Source organism: Scyliorhinus torazame, chromosome 21, assembly GCF_047496885.1.
Source record: "Scyliorhinus torazame isolate Kashiwa2021f chromosome 21, sScyTor2.1, whole genome shotgun sequence".
NCBI classification, from domain to species: Eukaryota; Metazoa; Chordata; class Chondrichthyes; order Carcharhiniformes; family Scyliorhinidae; genus Scyliorhinus; species Scyliorhinus torazame.
Window position 1 is genome coordinate 30,625,608 of NC_092727.1, and position 18,433 is coordinate 30,644,040.

Sequence of the window (18,433 nt, forward strand, 5' to 3'; positions counted from 1 at the left end):
TTCTTCGTTCAGCAGAGGCGAATACTAAAACAGCTGTACTCGCCTGCAGCCCGGACTGGTCCGACAGCCCACAAATGGGCTCTAGGAGACCTGGTTCCAAGTTCACATGTACGACCGCTGAGATGGTATTAAAACCTCCCTCCGATACCTCTCCAGCTTCGGACAGGGCCAAAACATATGTAAGTGGTTTGCAGGGCCTCTCCCACAACGCTCACATACATCTTCCACTCCTTCAAAGCGTCGCTCATCCTCACCCTCATGTGCGGCACGGTAGCACAGTGGTTAGCATTGTTGTTTCACAGCGCCAGGGTCCCAAGTTTGATTCCTGGCTTGGGTCACTGCGGAGTCTGCACGTTCTCCCTGTGTCTGTGTGGCTTTCCTCCGGGTGCTCCAGTTTCCTCCCACAGGTCCCGAAAGATGTGCTGTTAGGTAATTTGGACATTCTGAATTCTCCCTCTGTGTACCCAAACTGGCGCCAGAATGTGGTGACCAGGGTCTTTTCGCAGTAACTTCATTGCGTTGTTAATGTAAGCCTACTTGTGACAATAAAGATTATTATAATATTATGAGGGACAGAGTACCCAATTCATTTGTTCTAATTAAAGTGCAATTTAGCATGGCCAATCCATCTACCCTGCACATCTTTGGGAGTGAAACGGGGAGAATGTGCAAACTTCTCACGGACAGTGACCCAGAGCTGGGATCGTACCTGGGACGTCGGGGCCATAAGGCAGCAGAGCTAACCACTGTGCCACCATGCTGCCCACAGAGTTTTATCATTTACTGCGAGGGGGGTTGAATACAAAAGTAGGGAGGTTATGCTTCAGTTATATAGGGTATTGGTGAGACTACATCTGGAGTACTATGCATAGTATTGATCTCCTTATTTAATGAAATATATAAATGCATTGGGAAATGTTCAGAGAAGGTTTATTGGACTAAAACTGGAATGGGTGGGTTGTTTTATGAGGAAAGGCTGGGTAGGTTAGGCTTGTATCCGCTGGAGTTTAACAGTAAGAAGCAACTTAATTAAAACATGCAAGATCCTGAGGGTTCTTGACAGGGTGGATGCAGGAAGGATGTTTCCCCTTGTGGGAAAATCTAGAACTAGGGGCCACTGTTTAAAAATAGGGGGTTGCCCTTTCAAGACAGGGGAGGAGAATTTTTTTCTTTGCAAGGTTAGTGAATCTTTGGAGCTCTCTTTCAGAAAAATGGTGCAAGTAGAGTTTTTTAATATGTTTAAGGCAGAGGTCAGTAGATTCTTGATAAGCAAATGGGTGAAAGGTCATGTGGAGTCAGCTAGGAATGTGGACTTGAGGTTACCATCAGGTCAGCATTGATCTTATTGACTGGCGGAGCAGGCCCGAGGGGCTGAGTGGCCTACTCCTGCACCAGATTGTTGTCCGTGTGTTCGTATGGGATGAATAACCAGTTATCTGTTTCTGGTGGTGATGGTTAAGAGAGGACTTTTGCTCTTTTTGAAACATGTGGTGGGATTGTTAATGCTTACTTGAACCATGAATCATGCAAGAAAGACCTGAGTTTAACATCTCTTCCAAAGAACAGGACCTTCAGTAATGTACTTGGTCAACACTAGAGTGTCAACCTAAATTATGATGTGGAGATGCCGGCGTTGGACTGGGGTGAGCACAGTAAGAAGTTTTACAACACCAGGTTAAAGTCCAACAGGTTTGTTTCGATGTCACTAGCGTTCGGAGCGCTGCTCCTTCCTCAGGTGAATGAAGTGGTATGTTCCAGAAACATATATATAGACAGATTCAAAGATGCCAGACAATGCTTGGAATGCGAGCATTAGCAGGTGATTAAATCTTTACAGATCCAGAGATGGGGTAACCCCAGGTTAAAGAGGTGTGAATTGTGTCAAGTCAGGACAGTTGGTAGGATTTCACAGGCCAGATGGTGGGGATGAATGTAATGCGACATGAATCCCAGGTCCCGGTTGAGGCCGTACTCGTGTGCGGAACTTGGCTATAAGCTTCTGCTCGGCGATTCTGAATTATGTGCTCGACCCCAAAATGTCTATTTGAGGAGAGTGTCTGTTCTTTCGCATTGCACTAATGGGATCATAGTTGTATAAGTTTTGCAGAAAATATTATGTTCACTGACAGAGCAAATTAGCACTTATGAATCTCTACCTTCTCATTAACTAGCTGAGTGATACGGTAAAGCTTAAGCAATACCAGCTTGTAAAACAGATGCCTCAATTGCCATTGGCGAGATGAGTTGAACTTGGGTCAATCATGTGTTCAGATGAATGTCTAAATGACAGCGTACTGTCATCAATATCTGCAAATTTTCTGTTTACTTACATTGGAGATAATATTTATTGACTTACTGCTGAATTTATTCTTGAAAACAAAGTATGATCAATCTGTTGCCAAGGAGCAGAAAAAAATGATTTACCCGTTGCTAAAATTGATTCGACAAATTAGATTAATTTATATTTTTATAATTGCTCCCACGTGCTGCTGATGATTTTAGCACTTGATATCGTGTCAGGGTTGCAGTTTTTGCACATTGAGGTGGAGTTCCTATTTTTGCCAGAAAAACAGTAATATTCTTAATTAATTTGTAATATCTCCCAATATTTACGTTGATGAATATTGATATGACTTATACATGTGATAAATTAGAAGAAAAAACCCTGAAAATGCTGGAAAAATTGAATAAAAAATAGAAAATACTGGAAATATAAAGCAGATCAGACAGCACCTCTGAACCAAAAGTACAACTTATGACATCCTGGAGATGCGGATTTTCCTGCTGATGTATTTCCAGCAGCTTGTTTCCATTTTTAGGGGGGGGGGGGGCACTCACATGAAGCATGCTTTGAAATACTTAACTGAATTACACGTTTAAGCTGGTATTAAATTTATACAAGTGCAGAATACTGCAGATGCTGGAAATTTGAAATAACAGAAAGTTCTGGGAACACGAAGCAGGTCAGGCAGCATCTGTGTGCACATCCGTGCCCCTGAGAGCTGGGGGATTAATCGGCAGGTTTTCGAACAGCGGGGAGAGCATGAGGTTTGCATTGAGTAAAGATTGGGACATATTGAAGAGTCATTGCAATATGTGGAGTGGAGCTGTATACACACACGTTTAGATGTCTGCACAGGGCAGATGTCTCAAAATAGGTGCTCGAAGCGAATCGGAACCCTGCAGTTTCTGACCCCCAAATGCTTTAACTGGTTCACTTGGACGGGGTTAAAATCGGGTCCCGAATGGGGCTGGGAAAAAACGTGGATAGGATACAAAAGAGAGCTTGTGTGTGTGCATGGAGCGTGCACTTGTGTTGATATGCGGAGTGGGTGGGAATAGGACACGCGGGTGTCTGGCTTCACCCGAGCGCGCGCCGCTCACGCGCAGCTGGGCGCGCGAGCCCAGCGTTCGGTGGCAGGGTGTCGCGCACGCGCGCGCTCTGGGTCACCGCGAGCGCCAACGTTCGTGTCGCTGTCTCGCGCGCGCAGCCAACAGCCGGCAGGCAACAACAGCAGCATCGATCCATCAACAATAAGAAAGGGCTCACATGTCTTCGGGGAAAGATATCATAGGATATTAATCGGAGACACACGCGTGCATATATATATGCACACATCCACATTTATTTATTTATTGATTTTCCAATAACATCGTTGAAATAAGCTAAAGTGAAATAAGAGCATGGCTTTCGCCAACCCGGGTCACATCATCCCGCAGCTGAAGCTGGAGGACGCGGCCGAGGACAGTTTGTTCAAGAACATTTCGGTGAGGTCGCTCCAGCAGCTCCAGCACCTGAGGAACAAACCGCCTTCGCCGGCCGGCTTGAGGCACCCCAGGTAGGACAGAGATGTATGCAGACAGTTTTTGCACCGGTTGGGTGTCTTTCCCCTGCTCCCCGCGGTTTGACACTTTGGCGGGTCTCTGCCAAACATAACGGTGGATTGTCAAGGGCCAGCGAGCAGGAGGCGACCTGTGCTGCTCGCTCCAGTGCCTCTGGCTCCCGAGCAAATGGCCATCATTTGTGTGTTTCCAGGCTGTTGCGGATTGATGTGGGGTTTTTCTTTTCCACCGCTGCTGTCGTGAATATGGTAAACTTTTTGTTTCGGACAAGTCGGTTGTTCTCATCACATCAGCGGAAAATGGTACCTGCTGCAAGCTTCGGGTTGCAGCCGCATTTTCCAGAGGATGCTCCCTCACATCTATTACCCCTTCCACCACCCAAAAAAACTTTCCTGAACCTTAAATGCCCTGCAAATCTCGGATATATTTTCACTTCCTGCTCGAGTAAACGAAGCGTGAGGGTTTAGCTGGGTATTTGTTTTTGGTCTTTGACAATGCCTCCCTGCCTCCTGTGTCTGAGCGGTGGGACCTTTTTTTTTTGCAGATGTAGCAATGGCAATATACTTCTGGTGTTGATATTCCTCCATCCCATATCCTAAGTGTTGATTCTGAATGATTGCCCCATAACTATTTCTCTGAATGTTTCTATATTCCCAGGAATTATTTGGGGTTAAGATTGTGCTCAGTTGATTTGCCTGATGGTGCACCTTGTAATTTGCCTGCATGCAAATAAACTACATTTCAATGCAAATTGAGAGAGCAAAATGATCCCATAAAACATTGTTTTAAACCATAAAACACTTAAGAAACGATTACAAATATTGAATGCCGACAGATTTCTTTTATTTTAATTTTTCCAAATACGGTGCAATTTAGCATGGCCAATCCACTTACTCTGCACATCTTTGGGTTGTGGGGGTGAGACCCCTCACAGACATTGGGACAATGTGCAAATTCCACATGGACAATGACCCGAGCGGGCCGGGATCAAACCTGGGCCCTCAGCGCTGTGAGGCAGCAGTGCTAACCACTGCACCACCTTGTCGCCCCACGTACAGATTTCTTAAGACCAATTTTTTTTTCAGTTTGTAAATCTGTTCAGAATTTAATTGCCCAAAATGCAATTGTTTAGCTGAAGTATTGAAATATTTCAGAAACGGCTTGTTCATAGTTGACCAAAAGGCGACTAACGTTATTAACCAGTTAATAACACAATCCGATTCTCCTGGCTCATTTAACCCTGGGGGGGGGGGGGGGGGGAGAGAGAGAAGAGAGAGAAGTTGGAAGGTAGAACTATAGACGACATATAGTTTCTCCTGACAGTCAAATGCAGATATATCTTGAGATATTTGCAGTAATGTTGGTAACATCATTAATCCTTCAATTTGAATGCCATCATACTTTTAATATAGTTATATTTTATGTTGCAATTCATGTTGGGCACGCCAATGGATGCATAACTGAATGAGCAGCTTGTAAGGTTAAAGATATTTTTGAAAACATTGAGCGATGAATAAAAAGCAGCTTTCTAATATCATTCATAGTTAGATGTTAGAATTCCACCTTATAATCACTCCCACGGCTTCTATTGGAGTTAATATAGTTTCATCAGTGGGTTAAAGTAATATTTTCATACTGCTAACAGTTCTTATTGGTTATACTAACATCTAAAATTTACAAGCGTGCTTAATGTCATAATGTTTTGTAACATGCTTCTAGTATCTATATATAAGTATTGTAATATTTTGTGGCAATGAATGTTTTTTTTATTGCCCCAGTATGTGATAATTAACTAAATTAGAAATACTTCATTAAGCTATCATTGTTAGTCCTCAGTAGTATGTAGCATTCTAGAAACAGAAGACCATGACTATTATTCATTAATCCTAATTTGATGCTATTATAATGGTAGAAAAAATCTGGGAAACTAGTAATGTGTCCAGGTAGTGAAACATTTGAAGTTTAAAATTGCATAATTCGGCTGTTAGTTTTATGCATTGCATTAACGTAATGTGTGCAATGATGTTTTGTGAAATTGTTTGGTTGTGATGGTCATTCTAAATAAAAATATTTTGGAATATTCTTAATGTTGTGGATTGATGAACCCCTATTGCTAGTATAAGGAAGCTGGGCCTCTCGGAGAAATTTCAGAAAAGCAATGTTTTGAAAATATTAATGCATGTTGCACTTGGTTTTAAAAGAAAACAAAACAAAAGAATAAAGGGATTCGGGGATATGGTGTACAGGCCGGAGAGTGGAGCTGAGTCCACAAAGATCAGCCATGATCTCATTGAATGGTGGAGCAGGCTCGAGGGGCCAGATGGCCTACTCCTGTTCCTAGTTCTTATGTACTAATCATTGCTCACTTATATTATTCAAATAATGGGTATCTTCAATGGATAGCTGGTATTCTCACCAAAATATCATTGATGTACATGTGATGCCTCAGTCTTTATCACAGGGAACAGCCCAGGATACTGCCAAAATTATTACAATCCAACAATAGCTGATATGTAAAATTTATTGAAGTGTTGCAAAAATACAGTGCAAGTTGATTTATACGCATGTGATTTTACCTTCCAAGATGCAGGAGTAATCTATACTTTGGATTTTGCAGTTGATACATTTTCCTGAGTGAGATCATATTCAGCAATATTTATTTCATGCTGAACACATTCTTATGCAGTTCTTGGACTGCAATTTCATGGAAACATTAACCCACTGAAAATAAGGTTGTGTCCATTTCTTAATATTGCACAGCATAGTCACTCATCACAACTGCATAAATTGCAGGCACAGTTGTGCAAACTTTTGTTTCTATATTTATGCACTTGTTTGATGTTGTTTGTGTAGTGATCTCTGTATATCAATATACATGATCAATGTATGTAAAACTAGTACAGTCAATTCAACACTAGATGTCTCACTATCAGGTGATATAAAAAGGACGTTCCCGCTCTTTCTAAGAGAGTGTGCTTCAGGAGAGTGAACAGACAAGACATAGAATAGCTAAAGAGAGAGATGTTATAAGTTATTTCATTATTACATTGTATAGTTGGTTATCTTTACTATATTTTATTTCTTTACTAGTTGAGTATTAAGTAAAAAGCCTCACAAATGTTATTTATATTACTCAATAAATTAGTTTACCTTTACAAGAAGACTAATGTTCACTTCATCAGCTTGGCTGGTTCAAAAGAGTAATATACTATATTACACAAGGTAATATAACAGTTTGGACTTTAATAAATGTGTTGGTTTCTTGTCCAGTGACTGATAAGTATAGCTAAACCTAATGAGAGAGCTGTTGTTCATTGTGAGTTATTATCTGGGTGAATTCATAGAATTCCTGCAGTGCAGAAGGAGGCCACTTGGTCGATTGAGTCTGCACTCACCCTCTGAAAGAGCATTCCATCCAAGCCCACTCCCCTGCCTATTCCAATAACCCCTTAACCTAACCTACACATCTTTGTGACACAAGGGGCAATTAATTTAGCATGGTCAATCTACCTAACCTGCACATCTTTGGACAGTGGGAGGAAACCGGAACACCTGGAGGAAACCTACGCAGACATGGGGAGAACATGCAAACTCCACACAGCCAGTCACCCAAAACCGGAATTGGACCCGGGTCCCTGGCATTGTGAGGCAACAATGCCACCGTGCCACCCTTAATTGATTGGGAAAGAAGGCATTTGTTTGTTTTACCTTCATATGTCTAGCAGCATGTAGCCGATACTGTAGATCCATGCAATAAAATCAGTCATGAAACTGAAATTGTGGATTGTTTTGAGCCACTACTGTGTATACAGCAAAAAAACCCCAGACTATTGCTGTACAATTCGGTGGAGTGTTGTGTGATAGTTATTCTGTGTCTTTACAGCTTTGAATAAATGTGATTGTTTTAAACACACACCAGTTTTTATATATTTACATTCAAAATACTTTGAAAACGATGGCAGTTCAGAACTCCTACCACAAGCAATATGTAACTGCAATTATTTTTTGAATTAAGGAAATGCTGATTGCCTTGAAAAACTGGATAACAGAACATGCTGATGTCTGCACCGATGTGTAGGCATGTGGTTATAACTCACCAAATAGATTTTCTGATTGGTATTGTTATTAAATGGCAATAACCCCCAACATTAAAATAACTTGATTGGAAAATCCAGGCTATATCATGGGATGTTTAAGTACAGAATTTGATATTGACTAATGCAGTTGGCATGATTACATTTTTCTTTTTTGTTGGAATTGTCTGTCTGGTGTCAGGATGCTCTAAGGCTAAACACATTTTATATGACAGAGAGGCATTATCATTTCATATTTTTTGGAAGATAGGACTAATATGACAGCTCCCATGACCAGACTCATTATCATTTCATTATTTAGTTTATAGTTTTAACCATATGAAGCAGTGAGTCACATTTTAGTCAGGTTAGTATTCGCAGATTACATTTTGGTCCATTTTGAGTGAGGTGATGCATTTGAAATGTGAATGAGTTCAGTAATAATTGTCAATAATATTAATAGTCCACATAACTCTCACTGCACCTAATTCTCATTTCTGAAGTAGTTTCAAAGTAAATCTGTATCAAAAATAAAATAAATTTAGTTAGTTCAGATTAAAGTAATAATGACTACCCTTCAGAATCTGAAGCTTTTTCAAGACTTTATGTGATTTGAAAATAACTGTGCCTGCTGTTTATTAGCTTAACAGCTGGTGGAAATAAAGTCTAATGGTTAGTCTGAAATTGCAAATTACCCCCTACATTGCATCAACTGTCTTTTCTGCATTTTCCTGGCCTTAACAATTATGCCCTCAACTACTTTTGTCTTTATCTCCTACCGTACAGTCAAAGATACTGTAGGTCCAGGGTTGGCCATAATTTTATTTACTTGTGTATCCATTTATATTATTATACATTATATGTTATACATAATATATATCATCAGGTAAAGGAAATTGGAAATTACTTTAATTTTTAGCGAATGGCACAGCCAGTATTTAGTACAGACGCTGCTGAAGATGAATTCCATGGCTTTCATATGTTTAGCTGAATACATAGGACACACTTCCCATTAAATACATTTGAGTAAACAAATCTTTTTTTAGCACAACAAAGTCTTGTTCTCGTAGTATTATAGAATCCCTACAGTGCAGAAGGAGGCCATTTGGCATCGAGTCTGCACCGACCCTCTGAAAGAGTTCCCTACCTAGGCCCAATCCCTGTAACCCCACCTAATCTTTTTGAACACTAAGGACAATTTAGCATGGCCAATCCACCTAACTTGCACACTTTTGGATTGTGGGAGGAAACCGGAGCACCCAAGAGGAAACCCACGCAGACGTGGGGAGAATGTGCAAATTCCACGCAGTCACCTGAGGTCAGAGTTCCCATTCTTTGGCTGATAGTTCTTTTCTGTCTACACAAAAGGCCGGAGCTAGGTCATTCGTATGCAGCTAGATTTCCGTTGCTCGACCATTAGGTCCTCAGACCTAATGGGAGGATGTCTGGTCCTGTGGGAATATCCTGAAGAACAATGGGTCTTTGCTAAATCATATTATGCATTCCCTAATGAGGTGAGGTTTGAATGGGAACCTATGAGTCAGCTATGTATGTATTACTTTGCCTCTGCATCAAGCAGGTTTTACTTTGTTTAACCGTTAAATTGGCTGCTTCATTTGTTTCTGGACCGCATTTCTGAACCCATGTTTCTAATATCTCCCTGTCGTGACATCTAGCAATTAGAAACATTTGGGAAAGCATTACTGTACCATTCGAAAATCAACTGGCTGAATCATTTACAGATACATTTTCTTTCTTAGAAGCAATCATGAAACACACAAAAATCAAGAGAAATTAACATTGTCTAAAAATTTGTATGCTTCTGGAATGCTCCCTGTCCAGAATTGGTAGACACAAAGCAGTTTCGATTTGGGCCTCATACATTGCGAGAGACCAGGGAGGCCTGAGGCACTAGGTGGGTGTCCTTGGCTTGTTGGCAGAAGATTTCAAATTTGCTCCGATAGGTTATGGAAGTGTGGGAAGCGATCAAGAGAGACGGAACGTTATGGAAGTGTGGGAAGCGATCAAGAGAGACGGGCTATCAGGAAAGGGGAGAAGTAATTGAGTTGGGTGATCAGGAGAAGTATTGCAAGGCAGCCGGCAACATTTTTCTCTTCCCTGTTCAGTTAAGTACATTTACTTTTTTTCGTATCCAGTGTTCTCTTTAAGAATGTTTTCCAGTAAACAGCCAGCTCAAGCTGTAATAAAGTTTAGTTTTTCAAATATTAGTATTGAAATGTTTCTGTTGTAACTTCATTGATTTAAAACATTTTTTTTAGAGTACCCAATTAATTTATTCCAATTAAGGGACAATTTAGTGTGGCCAATCCACCTAGCCTGCACACCTTTTGGGTTGTGTGGCGAATCCTACGCAAACACAGGGAGAATGTCCAAACTCCACACGGACAGTGACCCAGAGCCGGAATCGAACCTGGGACTTCGGAGTCGTGAGGTAGCAGTGCTAACCACTGTGCCACCGCGCTGCCCTGCTTCGTTGACTTTTACAATTATAAATCCTCTTCAGTAGTTTTCACTGATACAATAAACAGCTCATGCATTCAATTTCACTGTACACTTAATCTGTGAAATTGGAACAGCTTTGCCTATAGGATACTTTAGGAATTGCTCTGATTATGGTAAGTGTTTGTTGTATCAAATTGTTTGGTAAGCATATTTATATTTTGTAGTTTTCATTAATGCTTTGGACTTTCCAAACTGATACATTTTTTAATGTTCGATTTAATGATTTCTGCTCAGAAGACCATTGCAGTTTTTGTATCTAGAGATGGGCAATAAAAGCTGGCCTAGCCAGTTCTTCTGGAGATAGAAGCTGCTGGGTTGGGTTCTTTCTAAAATTACTGTCTGGCAGTACATGGATAGTCAAAAAGGCAGACAGGGTTTGAGTTTACCACATAGTTGGAAAAAAAGACCAAGGCCCAGACAACAGCCTTGCCACTCTGGCATCTTTTCTGTTTCTGTCTCTGATCTTGAGTTTCTAAAACACATAAGAGTTAGCTGGCTTGTCACATGATCCTCTCACTCCAACTGACCAGCGACCTAAACATGACCATGGCTAGTGTATTCACCGCCATTCATGGTTGGATGTGGCAGGGCTGCAGATCTTAGATTTGATCCAATGATTGTGGAATTGCTTATTTCTGTCTGTTACTTGCTGCTTATGTTTTGCATGCAAGTAGCTTCATTAGGTTGACACCTCATTTTTAGATATGCCTGGTGTTGCTCCTGGTGTGTCTTCATTTGCCAGAGTCAATGTTGATGTCTCCAGGGCAACTATCTCCCAGCTGTATACCACTGTGCCACTACCGCTACTGGGTCGTGTCCTGCTGGTTGTACAGGACATACCAGGAATGGTGATGGTGGTGTTTGGGACATTATCTGTGAGTTTGCATGGTCACATGACTTGATTATGACCTTTTTCAGACTGTTGCTTGACTACTCAATGAGACAGCTCTCTCACTTTTGGCACAAGTCCCAAATGTTAGTAAGGGGAGATTTCGCATGGTCGGGGGTTGCCATTTCCGGTGCCTAGGTCGATGTCGGGTGGCCTGTCTAGGTATCTTTGAAGAGGGTGAAGACAACTGATGGGCACTTATGAGTGCCTTTAAGAGGAGCCATCAGGCAGCTTTCCAACCAGATGAGTTTTTATGACAATCAACAACGATTTCATGGTCATCATTAGACTTTTAATTCCAGATGTTTTATTGAATTTAAGTTCCACCATGATGGGATTTGAACCTGGCTCCCCAGAGCATTACCCTGGGTCCCTGGACTGTGCCACCGCCTCCCCATTGCTTGCACCTTTCCTGGTGAGGCTGCACTTGCTAGCGAGGTCTTGGGTATCTGAAAGCAAAAATGCAGAAGGGGAGGGGAAAGGAGTGAGGAAAGTTGCGTAGAGTGGAAAGCAAATGGTCACATTATCTACAGTGTGCAGTTCATGGCAGATAGGTTGAAGGTGGGGTGGGATTTGAGAAAGGGCATAAGGCAGGAATGTACCTTCATCCTGAGTGTTCTCAGCAAACCTGGATTAGTGACTTCTGACTCCTGGCCCTATAATGAGGAGCACGGTCTGCTTCAAAGGGCTCAGGTGAAGCTGGTTTACCTGTCTCCCACAGTTATCTGATTTTCCCTGAGGTTATGTACAGCATTGTCTTGCAAGAGAGGGAAGGATGTCTTTGAGTGTGTTGCAGTGTAGTTGGGGAATGTGTCTGCCATGGCTGAATAGCTGGCAGTGTGTGGAAGCTGTGAGAGGTGTGTGTGTGAGGCTGGTAGTATTGGCAAGTGTGTGAAGATGAGGTGGAGAATCTGAGTGGTAGGGAATCTGTGATTATTACTGATGGATGAGTGATAGGGTGCCTCAAGCAATGAGAGAGTTTGGTGATGCGGTAGCTGCAGTCACTAATCTGCACCATTTCTGTGAAATAATTGACACTTCTGACACTGCAGCCAAATCCTTAAGAGCACTTGCTTGGATGAGATTCTTGTAGATCGTACACACTGCTACCACTGTGTGTTGATTGTGGAGGGAATTAATGTTTGTGGATGGAGTATCAATCAAATGGGCTGCTTTGTCCTTGGAAGTGTCAAGCTTCTGAAGTGCTATTACAGCTGCACTCATCCAGGCAAGGGGAGAGTAGTCCATCACTCTCCTGGCTTGTGCCGTGCGATGGTGGACAGGCTTTAGGTAGTCAGGTGGTGAGTGACCCTCCATAGAATTTCCAACCTCTGACCTGCTTTTTTAGCCACAGTATTTATAAGGCTGGTCCAATTCAGTTTCTGGTAAATGGTAACTCCCAGGATGTTGCTAATGGGAGATTCGGCAATCATAATGCCATTAAGTGTCAAGGAGAGATGGCTAGATTCTCTCATGTTGGAGATGGTCAAGCCTGAAGATTGTCCGGGTCTTACTGCATGTAGACATACACTACTTCAGCATCTGAGGAGTCGCAGATGGTACAATCATCAGCGAACATCCCTACTTCTGACCTTATTTTTGGAAGGAAGGTCATTGATGAAACAGCTGAAGATATCTGGGCCTAGGATACTACCCTGAGGATCTCCTGCAACGATGTCCTGCGACTGAAATGATTGACCTCCAACAACTACTGTCTTATTCCTTTTTGCAAGGTTAGACTCTAATGGTATCCCTGATTCCTATTTAATTCAGTTTTGTTAGGGTTCCTTGATCCCACACTTGGCTAAGTGCTACCTTGATATCAAGGACAGTCACTGTCACCTCCTGGAGTTCAGCTTTTTGTCCATATTTGTCTCAAATGCGAATGAGGTCAGGAGATCTGTGGCCTTAGCGTAACCCAAACTGAGCATCAGTGAGCAGGTTATTGCGAAGTAAGTGCTGCTTGAACACATTGTCAATGACATCTTCCATCACTTTGCTGATGGTTGAGAGTAGATTGATGGGGCAGTAATTGGCTTGGTTGGATTTTCTCTCTTTGTTGACAGGTGTCATGTGAGAGTACCTTTAAGACATGGATGTTTAAGCAATGTACCTTTAAGAAAACAGTGATGTCAGACAGTGGGTGGAGCTGAGGTCAGGTCAGCCATTTTGCAGTTTAGTTTTGCAGTTTGGAAAAGCAGCTTGTGTGTGTCTGTGTTTGCAGTGAGCTGGATCTCAGCCATGAAAGACTATCTCTGGATCATTTGGGTGATTTAAACTCCTAATAGTAAAGCCTTTAACCTGATGTGATTCTGTTTAGAGGTGTTAAGTCTCTTGGAAGTTTGAAGGAACATTTTGAGGAATTATTTACTGTTGCAATATTTTCTGAGTTATCTTTGAAGTAAGGGGTGTTAAGAGATCCAATCTTTATTTAAGATGTTCATGGAATAAACATTGTTTTGTGTTTAAAAACCCACGTGTCCATAATTATAATCCCACACCTAGGGAACAAGCCGTGTGCTAGGAAAAGCAACAAATACATTAAAGGGAGAGGTTGGTTGAACTCCATGGTACATTTTGAGGTTCTGAAAACACCTTGCCCATAACACAGGAAATACTTGGGTAATTTCCACATTGCTGGGTAGATGTGAGCCTTGTACTTGTGCTGGCACAGCTTGGCTAGGGTGCAGCTAGTTTTGGAGCACATGTGTTCAGTACTGTTGCAGAACTATTGTCAGGACCCGTAGCTTTTTCAGTATCCAATGCCTTCAGCCATTTCTTGATATCACGTGGAATGAATCAAATTGTCTGAAGACTGGCAGGAGGAGGCTGAGGGCAGCCTGGTGGCACAGTGGTTAGCATTGCTGCCTCACAGTCCCAGGAACATGGGTTTGATTCTGGCCTTGGGTGACCGTCTGTTTGGAGTTTGAACTTTATCCTTGTGTCTGCGTGGGTTACCTCCGGGTGTTCCAGTTTCATCCCACAGTCCAATGATGTGCAGGTTCGGTGGATTGGCCATGTTAAATTGCCCCTTGGTGTCCAAAGGTTAGGTGGTGTTACGGGCATGGGGCAGGGGAGTGGACCTAGATAGGGTGCCCTTTCAGAGAGTTAGTGCAGACTCGATGAGCCAAATGGCTTCCTTCTGCACAGTAGGAATTCAATGATTCTGAGATGGATCATTCACCGAGCACGTCTGGCTGAAGATGGCTGCAAATGCTTCAGCCTTATCACAGAATCACAGAATTTACAGTGTAGAAGGAGGCCATTTGGCCCATCGGGTCTGCACCGGCCCTTGGAAAGAGCACCCTACTTAAGCCCACATCTCCATGCTATCCCAGTAACCACACCTAACCTTTTGGACAGTAAGGGGCAATTTAGCATGGCCAATCCACCTAACCTTCACAACTTTGGACTGTGGGAGGAAACCAGAGCACCCAGAGGAAACCCACGCAGACATGGGGAGAAAGTGCAAACTCCACACAGTCACCCGAGGCTGGAATTGAACCGAGGTCCCTGGAGCTGTGAGGCAACAGTGCAAACCACTGTGCCATCTTGCTGCCCATGTGTTAAACTGATGTGCTCTACTCCTTCATCATTTAGGATGGTGATATTTGTGGAGTCTCCTTTTGTCATTAGTTGGTTAATTGCCCACCACCATTCACGACTGGGCGTAGCAAGAATGTAGAACTTGCGTCTGATCTGATGGTTTTGGGATCATTTAATTCTGTATATGACTTGCTGCTTTGCTCTTTGACATGCAAGTAGTCCTGTGACGTAGCTTCATCAGTTTAACACCTCAATTTTAGGTATGCCTGGTGCGGCTCCTGTCATGCCCTCCTGCATTGATTCAGGGTTGATCACCGGGCTTGATGATAATGTTAGAGTGGGGGATATGACGGACCATGAGCTTGCAGATTGTGATTTAATTCAATTCTGCTGTTGGTGGCCCACAGCGCTTCATTGATGCCTGTTTTGAATTGCTAGATTTGTTCAAAATCTATCCCGTTTAACACAGTGCCATGCAACACGATGGATGCTATCCTCAATGTGAAGGTGGGACTTAGTCTTCAGGAGGGCTGTGTGCTTGTCACTCCTACCAATGTCATGGACAGATGTATCTGCAACAGGTCGTTTGCTGAGAACAAATTGAAGTAAGTTTTTCCCTCTTTTGGTTTTCTCGCTATCTGCCACAGAACCAAGCTGGTAGCCATGTCCTCTTGGATTCTGCCAAATCGGTTGGTAATAGTGCTACTGAGCAGCCTTTGATGATGGACATGTGAACATACGAATTAGGAGCAGGAGTAGACCACTCGGCCCCTTGAACCTGTTCTACCAGTCAATTAGATCGTGGTTGATCTGATTGTACCTCAACTCCACACTCCCAGATCCCCCCAATTACCTTTCACCTCACTTGCTTATCAAGATCTAGATCTACTTTTTAAAATGTTTAAATACTTTGCGTCCACCGTCTTTTAAGGAAGAGAGTTCCAATGTCTCACAACTCTCTGAGAGAAAAAATGTCTCCTCTGTCTGAAATGGGTGATCCCTTATTTTAAACATTGTCCCCTATTTCTAGATTCCCCCACAAGAGGACACATCCTTACCACATCCACCTTGTCAAGACACCTTGGGATATTGCCATGTTTCAATCAAGTCGCCTCTTACTCTTTTAAACTCCAGCGGGTACAAGCCGAGCCTGTCCACATACCAACCCTCCCTTTCTAGGTATTAGTCGAGTTAACCTTCTCTAAATTGCTTCTGCATTTAAGTCCTTCCTTAAATCAATACAGTTAAAGTTTAACTTGGCCATTGATGTAGTAGAAATAACATGTAATTTATTTTAGTTTAAAAAAATATTTTTATTCAAATTTTTTACATTTTATACATCATACCAAATAATACAAAGCAATGAACAGAATAAAATATCAATACACCCATACAACCCCAGAACATAACCTAACCCCTCACAAAACTTAACCCCCCCCCTAACAACTAACGGTGACCAGCTCCTTGAAATACACAATAAATAGCTGCCATCTCCGGTAAAAACCCTCAATTGCTCTCCTCACGGGTGTGCTCGACTTTCTTAACCATGTGCACATGGTTGGCCGGAAGCCCTGGACACTTACTTATCTTCCACTCCTGCAAAGAAATGACTCATTCTGGACCTAGTCAGATGCACCTTATAAACTATTTGGAGTTGGATTAAATTGAGCCTTGCGCACAAGGATGTGGAGTTCACCCTCAGCAGGGCCTCACTCCATATCTCGTCATCCAAAATGGGTTCTAATTCCTCCCCTACCTGGCTGTCACCCCCTCTACCGACACTGAATCCTCTGATATAATCCGTCCATTAATACTGGTGGTGCTCCTCTCCTCTGACCCTGCGAGTGAAAGAACCCTCTTCATGGAGAATGCCTGGGAAAATCTCATCCAAAATGGGCCCTAATTCCTCCCCCACCTGGCTGTCACCCCCTCCACCGACACTGAATCCTCTGATATAATCCGTTCATTAATACTGGTGGTGCTCTGCTCCTCTGACCCCGCGAGTGAAAGAACCCTCTTCATGGAGAATGCTGGGAAAATCTGTTTTGCAAAGATGCAAACTTGTAAATAACTGAATAAGTCAGGTTGTGAGAGCCCAAACTTCTCTGACAGTTCCTCTAAACTGGCAAGCCATCCCTCCAGGAACAGATCACCCATTCCTTCCAAACCTTTCCCTTCTAAACCCCTTGGAAGTGGCATCCAATCTCGCAGGCTTAAACCAATGATTCGCACAAATCAGGGCCAGCTTCGATACTGACCCCAATTTACAATGCTGTTGAAATGATCTTCGTGGGTAGCAAAATACTGGGTGGCACGGTTGCACAGTGGTTAGCACTGCTGCATCATGGCGGTGAGGACCTGGGTTTGATTCCGACCCCGAGTCACTGTCCATGCGGAGTTTGCACATTCTCCTCGTGTTTGTGTGGGCCTCACCTCCACAACCCAAAGATGTGCAGGCTAGGTGGATTGGCCATGCTAAATTGCCCTTTAATTGGATACTCTAAATATATATATATTTTAAAACTTGGCAAATGTCTGGACAAAGTATTCGGTCGGCCCTGAGCCCTCTGCAAACGCCACGATCCTGAGGTTCTGCCTTCTCGACCGGTTCTCCAGGTCATCGACCTTTCCCCTCAGGCCCTTTATTTCTCTCCACAACCAGCAGGTCAATATTCTTTTTCCCGCCTTTCGACATCTTCTCATAAAGTACTGTTGATAGATCAGATTTGTCAGCCAATTGCCCTGGGAACTGGGCTAAATGCACCAAAAAATAAGGACTCTGGTGGGAGCTATCTTAAATGTCACCTGCTCCTGCATGCTGTCACCAGAGGTCTCGATTCAGTAAGTATTTTAGTGCTGTACACAGTACTCCAGATGTGGTCTCACCAATGCCCTGTATAATTGAAGCATCACCTCTCTACTTTTGTATTAACTTCTCCTCGCAGTAAATGTTAACATTTTATTAGCTTTCCCAAATACTTATTCTACTTTCATACTAGCCTTTTGTGATTCATCCATGTGATGAACGGTTACTGTAACACTGTACCCTTGTCATCATGTAAGGGGATGTCCCCTTTAAGACCGGGCTTGGAACCCTGGGGAACTCCACCTCTGGCTCCGCCCATCTGGGAGCTGTATATAAGGGGCCGCCTTGTGAGCGGTGCAGCTGTTAGCACACGTCTCGGCACCAGTCTAGTTCTTAGCTTATTAAAGCCTTCTTTACCCTTTACACTCGAAGCATCGTTATTGAGGGTACCACAATTTAATAAGCTAAACTACATCAGGATGGACGCAGGGCTAAAACCAGCGAAACCCAACCTGGAAGCACGGACACCGTAGGCAAAGTAAATTTTTAAATACTGGCTCCGATACTTCGAGGCCTACCTGGACTCCTCAGAGACTCCCATCCTGGGGCCATGCAAGCTGCGTCTACTCCACGCCCGGGTGAGTCACAGAATCTGGAAGCAACCTGGAAGCACGGACACCGTAGGCAAAGGAAATTTTTAAATACTGGCTCCGATGCTTCGAGGCCTACCTGGACTCCTCAGAGACTCCCATC

General features: G+C 42.9%; 1 protein-coding gene across 2 annotated transcripts in view; it reads left to right on the top strand.

Moving 5' to 3' along the window:
• The first annotated feature begins 3,502 nt into the window (after nucleotides 1-3,502).
• Nucleotides 3,503-18,433, top strand: part of gramd1ba (GRAM domain containing 1Ba) — a 1,045,225-nt gene continuing 1,030,294 nt past the window's right edge. For both annotated transcript variants that reach the window (XM_072486670.1, XM_072486672.1), the window contains exon 1: nucleotides 3,503-3,839. In XM_072486670.1, the coding sequence (XP_072342771.1) occupies nucleotides 3,685-3,839 (155 nt within the window). In that variant the 5' untranslated portion in view covers nucleotides 3,503-3,684. The remainder of the gene's footprint in view (nucleotides 3,840-18,433) is intronic.